This window comes from Mirounga angustirostris, unplaced genomic scaffold (genome assembly GCF_029215605.1).
Source record: "Mirounga angustirostris isolate CCGP_5_RB_7025 unplaced genomic scaffold, mMirAng1.0.hap1 SCAF_7, whole genome shotgun sequence".
NCBI classification, from domain to species: domain Eukaryota; kingdom Metazoa; phylum Chordata; class Mammalia; order Carnivora; family Phocidae; genus Mirounga; species Mirounga angustirostris.
The window spans coordinates 125,408,828-125,421,129 of NW_026991715.1; the positions used below are offsets into that span (position 1 = coordinate 125,408,828).

At 35.8% G+C, this 12,302-nt stretch overlaps 1 protein-coding gene across 4 annotated transcripts in view; it reads right to left on the reverse strand.

Annotated features, from left to right (window-relative positions):
* Positions 1-12,302, reverse strand: part of NIPBL (NIPBL cohesin loading factor) — a 205,628-nt gene that overhangs the window by 26,689 nt on the left and 166,637 nt on the right. For all 4 annotated transcript variants that reach the window (XM_064596787.1, XM_045862229.3, XM_064596788.1 and 1 more), the window contains 3 exons: positions 10,967-11,101; positions 9,812-9,910; positions 8,439-8,492 (listed from right to left, as the gene is read on the reverse strand). In XM_064596787.1, the coding sequence (XP_064452857.1) occupies positions 8,439-8,492; positions 9,812-9,910; positions 10,967-11,101 (288 nt within the window). The remainder of the gene's footprint in view (positions 1-8,438; positions 8,493-9,811; positions 9,911-10,966; positions 11,102-12,302) is intronic.

A 12,302-nucleotide genomic window follows, 5' to 3' on the forward strand; every position in this document is an offset into this window, starting at 1 on the left:
GAAATCTCCTCAGCTTAAATATCCAATTTCATGCTTGAAGTTCTACCTTTCACAAAACACTAGAACAAGGACACAATTCAGTCAAGTTCTCTGCCACTTTATAACAAAGACAGCTCTGTTGTCCAATAGCATGTTTCTCATTTCCGTCTGAGACCCATCAGAATGGCCTTTACTGTCAGTACTTCTACCAACATTCTGTACATGATTATATGTATTCTCTAAGAAGACAAAAGCTTTCTCTACAGCTTCTTTTCTCTCTGAGCCCTCACCAGAATTGCCTTTCAATGTCTCTTGAAATATCAGCTTTTTCTAGTATGCACATCAAAACTCTTCTAATCTCTACATATTCTCCAGTTCCAAAGCCACTTCCACATTATTTGTTTTCAGCCGCATCTTACTTTTTGGTACCAATTTCTGTCTTAGCTTGGGCTGCTATAACATATACTATAGACTAGGTGGCTTAAACAGAAATTTATTTCTCATAGCTCTGGAACTTAGGAAATCTAAGACCAAGGTGCCAGCATCATCTGGTGAAGATCCTTTTCCTAGCTTGCAGATGACAGTCTTCTTGTATACTTATATGGCAGAGAGCAGAGAGAGATCATCTCTCTTGTGTCTCTTCTTAGAAGGGCATTAATCTGATTCACAAGGGCTCCACCCTCGTGATCTAATCATCTTCCAAAGGCCCCACCTTTGTATCACACTAGGGATTAGGCTTCAACATACGAATTTTGGAGACACACAAACATTCTGTCCACAGCATTCTCTGAGGAATCCTCCTGAGGAAGGAGTCCCATACTCTATGGAAAATATACTGTTAATTTTTTCCCTAACCTTCCCCAAAGGGACCTATGGTCTTTCATCAGGTTAACTGTACATTGGAGAAAAGGAAATGATCAGACCTTTTAGGGATTATTAGATGCTGGTTCTGAACTGGCACTAATTCCAGGAGACCCTAAAGGTTCCTTTAGGGTAGAGGTGGAGTTTGGAGGTCTTGTGGTCAATGGAGATATAACTCTGGTCTGTTTCACATTGAGTCCAGTGGGTCCCCAAACACATCCTGTGATTATTTCTCAGTACCAAAATGAAAAATTGGAATAGATATACGCAGCAGCTGACAGAATCCCCACATTGGTTCTTTGATCCATGCAGTGAGGGCTATTATGGTGGGAAAGGCCAAGTGGAAGGCATTCTCACGAGGAATGTTTTTACCCAGGAAAATAGTATATTGAAAGCAATACTACATTACTGGAGGGGCTGTCAAGATTAGTACTATCATCAAAGACTTGAAGGATGCAGAGATGGTAATTCACACCACCTTCTCATTCAACTCACTTAACTGGCCTGTGCGGTAGACAGGCAGCATTTTGTTCTTACTGGAACAGACACTCTGGATACAGACTTGCCTTCCCTGCATGCAGTGCTTCTGCCAAAACTACTACCTGTAGATTTATAGAATGCCTTATTTACTGTCATGGTATTCTACAGAGAATTACTTTTGACCAATGAAGCAAGTGGCTTGACAGAACATGGAATAGACTTTTGAAGAGTTACATATAGCACCAGATACATGGCAATATCTTGCATGGCTGGGGCAAGATTCTCCAGAATGCTCTATATGCTCTGAATCAGCATCCAATATTTGGAGCTGTTTAGCCCACAACCAGGATTCACAGACCAGAAATCTGCAAGGGGTGGAAATGGGAGTAGCATCACTCACTATTACCTCTAGTGACCCGCTAGCAAAATTTTTGCTTCTGGCAACTTTATGCTTTGCTGACCTAGAGGTTTTAGTTCCAGAAGGAGCTTCCACCAGGAGACACAACAATGACCCCACTGAATTGGAAATTAAGATTACCAACCAACTACTTTGGGCTCCTCATGCCTCTGAATCAACAGGCAAGAAAGGGATTAGGGTACTGGCTGGAGTGACTGACTAGACTACTACTCTATAATGGAAGCAAGGAAGAGTATGTCTGGAATATAGGAGATCCCTCAGGGCAAGTCTTAGTATTACCATCTCCTGTGATTAAGGTCAATGGAAGACTATACCAACCCAACCCAGGCAGGACTACTAGTGGTACAGACCGTTCAGGAATGAAGTCATGGGTCACCCCACTATGAACCAAGACCAGGTGAGGTCCTTGTTGAAGGGAAAGGGAATAGACAGTGGGCAGAAGAATGCAGCCATGAACACATTACAAGGTATAGGAACAAAAACTTTAACTGTCATGAGCATTTCCTACTTAATTTTTTCCTCTTATTCCCTTACCATAGAACATAAGAGGTACTGACTTCCTATCATAGTATATTTAAGTCATGGGATATCAAGGAGAAGAGTAAATATCACTCAAGGACTTAATTTTTTCGCCTGGGGAAGAGGTTAGTGCATTTTCGGTTGTATGCAGGATAGCTGTATCATGTTAGGTGTAACTATGACCTTGTTACTGTTTTTTGGACATGAAGTATGGTTAAAGAGATGTATATAGGTGCCAAGTTGACAAAGTGGATTTGTGATGGTTAATTTTATGTGTCAGCTTGACTGGGCCATGGAATGCCCAGTTATTTGGCTAAATATTACTTCTGGATATTGGTGAGGATGTTTCTAGATGAAATTCACATTTGAATTGGTGGACGCAGTAAAGCAGACCATCCTCTCTAATTTGGGTGGGTATCACACAAGCCATTGAGGGCCTGAACAGAACAAAAGGTGGAGGAAGGAAGAAACTGACTATTCTCTGTCTGAGTTGGGACATCAGTTTTCTCTTGCACTCCAACTGGGATTTATACCATTGGCTACCCTGGTTCAGGCCTTCAGACACAGACTGAACTACACCAGTAGCTTTTCTGGACTTCTAGCTTGCAGACAGCAGATTTTGGGATTTAAGAGCCTCCACAATTGCATGAGCCAATTCCTTATAATAAAACCTTTTCTCTCTCCTCTCAGTATCTTGTTAGTTCTGCTTCTCTGGAGAACCTTAGTACATGACCCTTCCATGTCAATCCCTGGCCCTCTGCAACCACTCTTCTGAATTTTTCCAATACAGACTAGTTTTTGCCTCTCCTAGAACTTTATATAAATGGAATCAGAATATGTACTCTTCTGTGTAAGTCTTCTTCACTCTGTGTAATGTTATTATTATTCACCTAAGTTGCTGTATGTTTCAGTAGTCTCTTCCTTTAAGATGTAGGGTACTATTAAATTACATGAATATATCAATTTTCCTATTCATTCAATGGTTGATAGAGTATTTGACTAAACTTTAAGGACATCTTGTTTTAGATTACAAAGGCCAGGAACACATGAAATATAGGTTATTCAAGTTTTTTCAACTACCTGTATTTTCTGTTTTAAAGATTTTATTCATTTATTTGAGAGAGAGAGAGAGAGAGAGAGCAGGCGCGCTTGAGAGAGAGCACATGTCGGGGAGGAGAGGGGCACAGGGAGAGAGAGTAGCAGACTCCCACCTGAACAGGGAGCCCGACATACATGGGGCTTGATCCCAGGACTCCGGGATCATGACCTGAACCCAAGGCAGATGCTTAACCCACTGAATCACCCAAGCGCCCCACCTGTATTTTCTTATAAATTAAAAAAGGACCATGGTCTTGGTTCGTAAGCAATGAAAATGAGTGGCACTAGAAAATCAATTCAATTTTTGTGTACCTGTCATAGGGATATGATAGTGGTTTAAATTAGACTACTTTATAGAAATAAAAAAATACAAGGACTTTCATGATAGAAATTTTTCTTTCACATGCTACTGAAAAATGGCAAAAAAAAGCTATGAATTCATTAAAGGTTATGAAGGCAATGAATCTGCATACATTTAAAGTGTGTATGTATATATAACATATTAACAAAATTATTCAGTTGGTGGACAGTTTGGTGCATGCCTGATTTTGAAGCTATAGTACTCTAAGTTTCCCTAAAAAAACAAAGAAACCACATTCCATGAGTTGAGAATCACTGATCCATAAACTCACTCAACATACAAATAATAAAAATGAGAAATAGTGGAAACTGAATGGAGTGGAATGTGTATATGAGCTCATGTGGAAATAGTTGAAGTGTGTTAATTATTTTTTTTTAAGATTTTATTTATTTATTTGACAGAGAGAGAGGGGGAACACAAGCAGGAGAGCAAGAGAGGGAGAAGCAGGCTCCTCACTGAGCAGGAAGCCCGATGTGGGGCTCAATCCCAGGACCCTGGGATCATGATCCAAGGGGAAGGCAGACACTTAACCAACTGAGCCACCCAGGTGCCCGAAGTGTGCTAATTATTCTTTAAAAAAATATATATATATAATTCTTTAATTATATATTAAAAAAAATATATATATATATTTTAAACTCTACCCCCAGTGTGGGCTCAAACTCACAACCCCAAGATCAAGAGCTGTATGCTCTACCAACTGAGCCAGCCAGGCGTACCCATGTGCACTAATTATTCTTAACTCAAGAATTTCCAATGATTCTAGTAGTCCATTCTCTATATCCTTCCTAGCCTCTCTTAAAAGTTATGCATACATGTTGTTATAACTGCTATAACTGTTACATGCATCTATAATAAATATTTTTAAGCTTTATTTCTTTCATTAAACTAAATTCTGCTAGTCTAGTGACTGTATCACAAAGTCACAGTGTAACTGATAAACTGTTGTCAGAAACTAAAGTAAAATTAGACAATAGGGAGAAAGGACTGAATGAACAACTAGCTAAAGAGGACTAGAAAGTAAAGATATAAAGAACACAGAACTTACTGCTAAGAGATTATAAATCTAGTCATCTCCTTTCTGCTTCTAACTTGCCAATAATACATATGGATATTATCTTAGATCCTTTTTTGGAATACTAAATAATGACATTTCTGATAGTGACAATTAATTCGTACTCACTTATTGTAATTATCAGATGAAACATGTGGTTGTAGAGTCCTTTAGAAATTATTATGTCCCATCTGGAATGGCTGACACAAATATAACTAAGATGGTCACAATGCTTTGTAATATACAGCTAATTATTTGACTTAGGAGGGAAATGATATCAAATATATTATGTAAAATTATGAAATAAAAGATGATATATGGAAGATGATTTAGGAAGAGAACCTAAGATATTATAGACTGAAGAACATAAGCAAATACCATGAAGATGTTTAAAAAAGGCATCTTAAAAATTTTTTTAAAAGCAACCTATTACTGCACACCATCAGATGGCTAAAGTTAAAATGAATGACAAAGGGAGGTGGGAGGGATGGGGTGGCTGGGTGATAGACATTCGGAAGGGTATGTGCTATGGTGAGCGCTGTGAATTGTGCAAGACTGTTGAATCACAGACCTGTACCTCTGAAACAAAGAATGCAATATATGTTAAGAAAAAAAAAAAAAGAAGGTAGCAGGAGGGGAAGAATGAAGGGGGGGAAATCGGAGGGGTAGACGAACCATGAGAGACTATGGACTCTCAGAAACAAACTGAGGGTTTTAGAGAGGAGGGGGGTGAGAGGATGGGTTAGCCTGGTGATGGGTATTAAAGAGGGCACGTTCTGCATGGAGCACTGGGTGTTATGCACAAACAATGAATCATGGAACACTACATCAAAAACTAATGATGTAATGTGTGGTGATTAACATAACAATAAAAAATTAAAAAAAAAAAAGAATGACAAAACCAAGTATTGGTGAGAATGTATAACACTGGAACATTGCTGGTAGAAATACAAAATGGTTCAGCGATTTTGGAAAGAGTCTGGCAGTTTCTTACTCACATGACCCAGCAATCACACTCATACAAATCTACCCAAGAAAAATAAAAACACACATCCACACAAAAACTTGCACACGAATATTCATGGCAGCATTATTCAGAAAAGTCTAAACTGGAAACAGAAATCCATAAATTTGTGAGTTCATAAAGAAATTACCATACATCTGTACTACTGATAATAGTCAACAGTAAGAATGAATAAAATATTAGTATACCAGCAACATTTTGCTAATTAAAAGAAGTCAAACACAAAAAAACTACATGTTGTATGTATGATTCCACTGATATGAAATTCTACAAAAGGCATAACTGTAGTGACAAAAAGTAGACAGGTGGTTTCCCAGGGCCAAGGGAAGAGGACCAACTACAAAGAGTCACAAAGAAGCTTTGAAGGGTGATATTCCGTATCTTGATTGTGCCTCAAGAAAATAATTTTAATGACTGTTAAAAATATCATTAAACATACAGAAATAAACAGAAATAAATGGACTTAACTAGACAATAGATTGTTGATATAATCAAACAGAAAAAATTTATTTCAAGAAGGGCTTTTAATGGGGTGCCTGGGCGGCTCAGTAAGTTGAGCATACGACTCTTGATTTTGGTGCAGGTCATGATCTCAGGGTTGTGAGATGGAGCCCGCTTAAGATTCTCTCTCTCCCTCTCCCTCTGGCCCTCCACCCCCTTCAAAAAAAAAAAGAAGACAGACTTTTAATAATATATCTTTAGTAAGCTATAGATAAAAAGAAACGCAAAGCAATCTTAAAAACTGTATCCAATAATGTTATTGTTAATATAGTAGGGCAAAGCAAGTAAGAAATTATGTTCCTTTCCTTGGGAACCAAGATTTTTAGCCTAAAGGAAAGAATAAAACCAAAGAAATAGACTTTCATAATAAAAAATTTGAATAAAACAATCAATATAAATCTTGATTTATTTTTGCCTTTCTAAAAAATACACATTTTTTAGCTCTACCCTCTGGAAAAGGCCCAAAGCTATGATAACCCATTAGCAAAGAACATATGCAGCATCCAAATCCAAATTAGGGCTCTTTGGAAAAATGGCTGATTTCAGGTTTGGGGCAGAAAATGTGCAAGTTGAGTCTAGGACATCTTGTAGAGGCAAAAAGTGATTGGGTTACAAAAGAGTAATAAGGTTGTATCAAAAGGATACAAGACCAACCTGAAAGGGCTACCACTGGGCAAAGATGGGACAATCTGAACTTCAAAAAGACTTATGATTACAACGTTTTAAATATAAAGACAGGGCAGCTGGGTGGCTCAGTTGGTTAAACGTCTGACTTGATTTCGGTTCAGGTCATGATCTCATGGCTGTGAGATCGAGCCCTGCAAAAGGCTGGCGCTGGGCATGGAGCCTGGTAAAGATTCTTTCTCCCTCTCCTTCTGCCCTTCCCCCTCCTAAATAAAATAAAATATAAAGACATACAAATCTGTTCATTTACACTGATATTAAAAAAATGAACAAACTCATTATAATAGGTACACCAGGTTGACAATATCTAAACTGAAAGATCACTGAAAGTAGGATAAACAAACATGTGCCTCCTGATGTGATGCAGTAATATTCAGCATCATCTATGAAGTATCTTGTCTCCTACTCCCAAAACTGAACTTCAATATTATTAAGGCTCTAGATCTGAGAGTCTACAGAAAAAAAATAAATAAATAAAATAAAAATGGTGAATAGAGGAACAACTTAAATGACACCAGAAGGAAAACATCTATGAAATCTAGAATGTGGGACATTCTATAGGAAAACATAGAAGTGGCATGAAAAAAAAGAGGGGTGAGGGGCCGACTATCATAGATTAAGAGAAGAGACTTAAGAGCCATATCAACCAAAGCAACTGCAAACCAAATATACAAATACATTTTTGAGACAATCAGGGAAATACGAACATTGAATAAGTAATTAGATATTAGGGAATAACTTATTAATGTTTATTTTGATATAGATGATAATGATATTCTGGTTACTTTTTAAAATTTCTGTTAAAGATAGACATTAAAATGTTTATGGTGAAATGATATAAAGTATGGGGTTTGCTTTAGAAGTATTATAACCAAGAAAAAATAATTTAAAAAAATATAGGGGCAGGATTAGAGATAAAATAAGATTGGGAAAATGCTGATAATTTTTGAAGCTGGGTGATGGGTACTTCTATCTATTTAAAAATTTCTGAAATAAAAAATTCATAGGAAGATAAACATTTCCATAATGAGATTTTTAAAGAATAACAATTATGGTTTAATTCTGTACTATTATAGGAAATTCTACACATTTTTATAACATGTCAAATAATGTAAATATGTATTTAATGCAATCTGTAAATCTGTAGATTTCATGTCTAACATTTAAATTAAAGGGATAAGAAAAAAATAATTATCTGGAAGGCAGAGAAGATAGAATTTCAATTACTGATTTAGAAAACTTACTTATAACAGGCAATTGAATAATTGATTAAATAGGGATATTAACCAACACATTCAGACTAATATACTGAAATAATAATAATAATAAATGTTCTCCCTCAAAAGACAAATTCTTAAAAAATAACTGAAAAGTTTCTTTTAAATCATAAAGCTTACAAAGAACTGACCTTCTATTAAATTTCATGTTATTTGTTATCAGGAGTCAAAATAACACTCACGTTTTGAAGGAGTTGCTCAAACCAGTCATATCCAGTATCTCTGCATGCTGCAACCTAAGCGGGAAAATATGGTGAAACTATCAAAATTAGAAATTTATTTAAAATCTGAAAAACAAAACAAAAACCAAACCTTTGCTATGTTTTAGCCTGAGGTATATAAATGTCTCAATGCTCTCATTTAAAAAAGTATTTTTAAAGTAAACTGTTCTTTTAGTAAACCAATAATTTACTAATGCTAAACAATTTTATTTTAAAAACACTTTAGAAGATATTCAAGAAATTAATGTATTGAAATTAAATAAGGTATTACAGGAAAGGTGGATGGGAGGATGGGTGAAATAGGTGAGGGGGATTCAGGAGTGCATCTGTTGTGATGAACACTGGGTGATGTATGGAAGTGTTGAATCACTATATTGTATACTGGAAACTTATTACACTGTATGTTAACTAACTAGAATTAAATAAAAACTTAAAAAATATATGATATTACATTTTGAATTATAACTTCAATTAGAAAAATCTGTAAGGTTTAAAACAACACAAATAGAAATGTTTGCTTATTATTTTCCTTCTAGGTAGCAGATTTAAAGACATGAGTGAAACAGAGATGAACTTGTAAAAAACTTATGTTCAAAACATAAAAAGTATCCTGGGTCAAAAAAGTTTATAGGTTATGTATATAATTAAACATAATGAAACTAATCTTAACTCATGTTTTCTGAAAAAGTACTATCTCATTTGAGGTTGCTATCCCTAAGCTACTGTTACCTATTCATCCACTTCTCCTCCCCCTCTCAGTTTTCAGTCAGTGGAGGAATACGGAAAATTTCAGTTATCAGTGCTTATAAGTAAGTAAACGAATGCCAAGAAGTGGTTATGTAGAAATACCAATCTCGTCTTCTTTGCAGCCCTTGAGTATCTCCAGAAATGTAAAGTAAGGGAAGTACAGTTGACCCTGAACAATGCAGGGTTTAAGGATGCTGACCCCTTGCACAATTGAAAATCTGTGTATAACTTTAATTTCCCTAAAACTTAACTTTTAATAGTCTACTGCTGACCCGAAGCCTTACCAATAACAAAAACAGTTGATTAACACATATGTTGTATAATATATGTATTATATACTATACTCTTACAGTAATGGAGTAAGCTAGAGGAGAGAAAACAGTAGTAAAAAAAATCGTAAGGAAGAGAAAACTGTATTTGCTGAAATAAATCCGTGTATAAGTGGACCTGTGCAGCTGAAGGGTCAACTGTAGTATTAAATGTCAAGATTAAGCAAATATCTCATCATTGTCTCTCTCTTTGTATGAGGGGGTAGGCCTAAACTAGGTCTGCACCCACAGGGACCACACCTTTGTTTGAGTCCTTACCACATCAGTGATGTTTAAAATTTTCCTTGTCATTGCTTCTTTGTCATTGTGTGGAGTTGGAGTAAACCAGAGTTTTTGGAATGTTTCATTTACTAATTTCTAGAAGAAAGAAAATTTCAAACTACACAACTACAACAAACATGGCAAAATTCTCAATCCCAAATTCTCATTAAAACCCAAAACAAAGTTGGGGCACCCGACTGGTTCAGTCACTAGAGCATGCAACTCTTGATCTCTGGGTCATGAGTTCAAGCCCCATGGTGGGCAAAGATTAAAAAAAAAAGTCCCAAACAAAGCTATAAATAACTAATCAAAACATAAACTACCATGAATTTTTGGCATGAATTTCTCAGTTTTTAAAAACAATCATCAATTTCTTAAATTTATAATCTTCTTCAATTGGTAAGAATTTTATTTTTTTATTTTTTATTTTTTATTTTTTTAAAGATTTTATTTATTTATTTGAGACAGAATGAGAGAGAGAGCACATGAGAGGGGGGAGGGTCAGAGGGAGAAGCAGGCTCCCCGCCGAGCAGGGAGCCCGATGCGGGACTCGATCCAGGGACTCCAGGATCATGACCTGAGCCGAAGGCAGTCGCTCAACCAACTGAGCCACCCAGGCGCCCAATTGGTAAGAATTTTAAACAGGTGATACTATGCCTAGCCTAGGAAAGCTGCATAGCACACCCTCAAATGTTTTTGATCAAACTAAAAAATATTTTTACTACTTTTGGGGAGAAGTTGCTAAAAACAAACACAAAAGCAAATATAGGGACAATCATATACACATAAATTCTTTAATGAACAAGATCAAACTTTCAAAGAAGTATTTATTAACTTAGAAAACCAAATACATACCACTTGAAAATTAATTTGATAATAAACTTCCTGCATATAATGTAATCACTACAATGACATTAAATATTATAATTCAATTAGTTGAGAGATCAGATTTTATTTATGTAAGATCTAGAAATAAAAATGTAAGAAAGTATGGGTTTTTTGAATTTATAATCTAAAAATGTTGACTCACTTGTAAAGGTTTTATAAGTCATATTTTACATATATACCAACAAAATTTAGATACAATAAACATTAAATTATTTAAAACACTAATGAAAAAGGAATTTTAAAGTAGTCACCATTTCATCTTACCTTAATGCCCTCTTCATCATTGACTCTGCGAATCATTTTTACACACATTTCTGTAATTTTTGGAAATGTTGGTTGTTCAATACAGATGTCTCTTAGAATCTTTATTACCCTTTTCCTGACACTGATACCAGTATCCTAAGAACAGAAAAGTATTTTTAAGTATCAGAATAATCAAGCTGCTCAGATGTATGAAATGTGATAAAATGAAATTAGAAAATAAATACCATCAAGCAGTCTATTGACTATTAACATGATAAAGATGGTCTATATATTTCTTCTTTCTGCTTTCTTATTATTACTACAAATATGAATTATATTGTTTTACTTTTAAAATATGATATCCAAGACATGCAAAAATATTAAACAGCACTGAACACGAGACTAGGACATAAGCTCACCAAAATTAAATGGGATAACAAATATGAAGCTTTTAGAATAGTGGCACTTAAACAGCATATGAGATATTTTTTTTTTTTTTAAGATTTTATTTATTTATTTGACAGAGAGAGACACAGAGAGAGAGGGAACACAAGCAGGGAGAATGGGAGAGGGAGAAGCAGGCTTCCCGCCGAGCAGGGAGCCCGATGCAGGGCTCGATCCCAGGACTCTGGGATCATGACCTGAGCCGAAGGCAGATGCTTAACGACTGAGACACCCAGGCGCCCTGCATATGAAGTATTTTTAACAAAAGTGTTAAATCTAAATCTAATCGAACCATTGTCCCAATCATCTTATAGTTAATAAGAAATACAAGAAACAAAAGAACAAATTAAAACCGTGAGGAAATAACAAGACTGACTCTGGCCTGTTTAAATGAGTCAATGTCATGGGGGAAGTGTATAAAAAAGAGAATACTCTAAATTTTATTTTATTTATTTTTTAAAGATTTTATTTATTGACAGAGACAGTGAGAGCAGGAACACAAACAGGGGGAGTGGGAGAGGGAGAAGCAGGCTTCCCACTGAGCAGGGAGCCCGATGTGGGACTCAATCCCAGGACTCTGGGATCATGACCTGAGCCGAAGGCAGACGCTTAACAACTGAGCCACCCAGGCGCCCAATACTCTAAATTTGAAAACATGATCATCAAATGCAAAGTATGATCTTTGACTGGATTCTCTTTAAAAAAAAAAAAAAAAAGAGAAAATAAATTTTTTCCACCAATTTTTGGGACAGTTGGAGAATTTGAATATAAACTGGTGATTAGATGTATTTAGAGACTGTTAATTTGGTTGGGTGAGATAATGGTTTTTGTTTATAAGGGCAGTACCCACATTTTTTGGAGAGGTAGGCTGAAGTATCCACAGAAGAAGTAGCAAAATGTTTAATTTAAACTA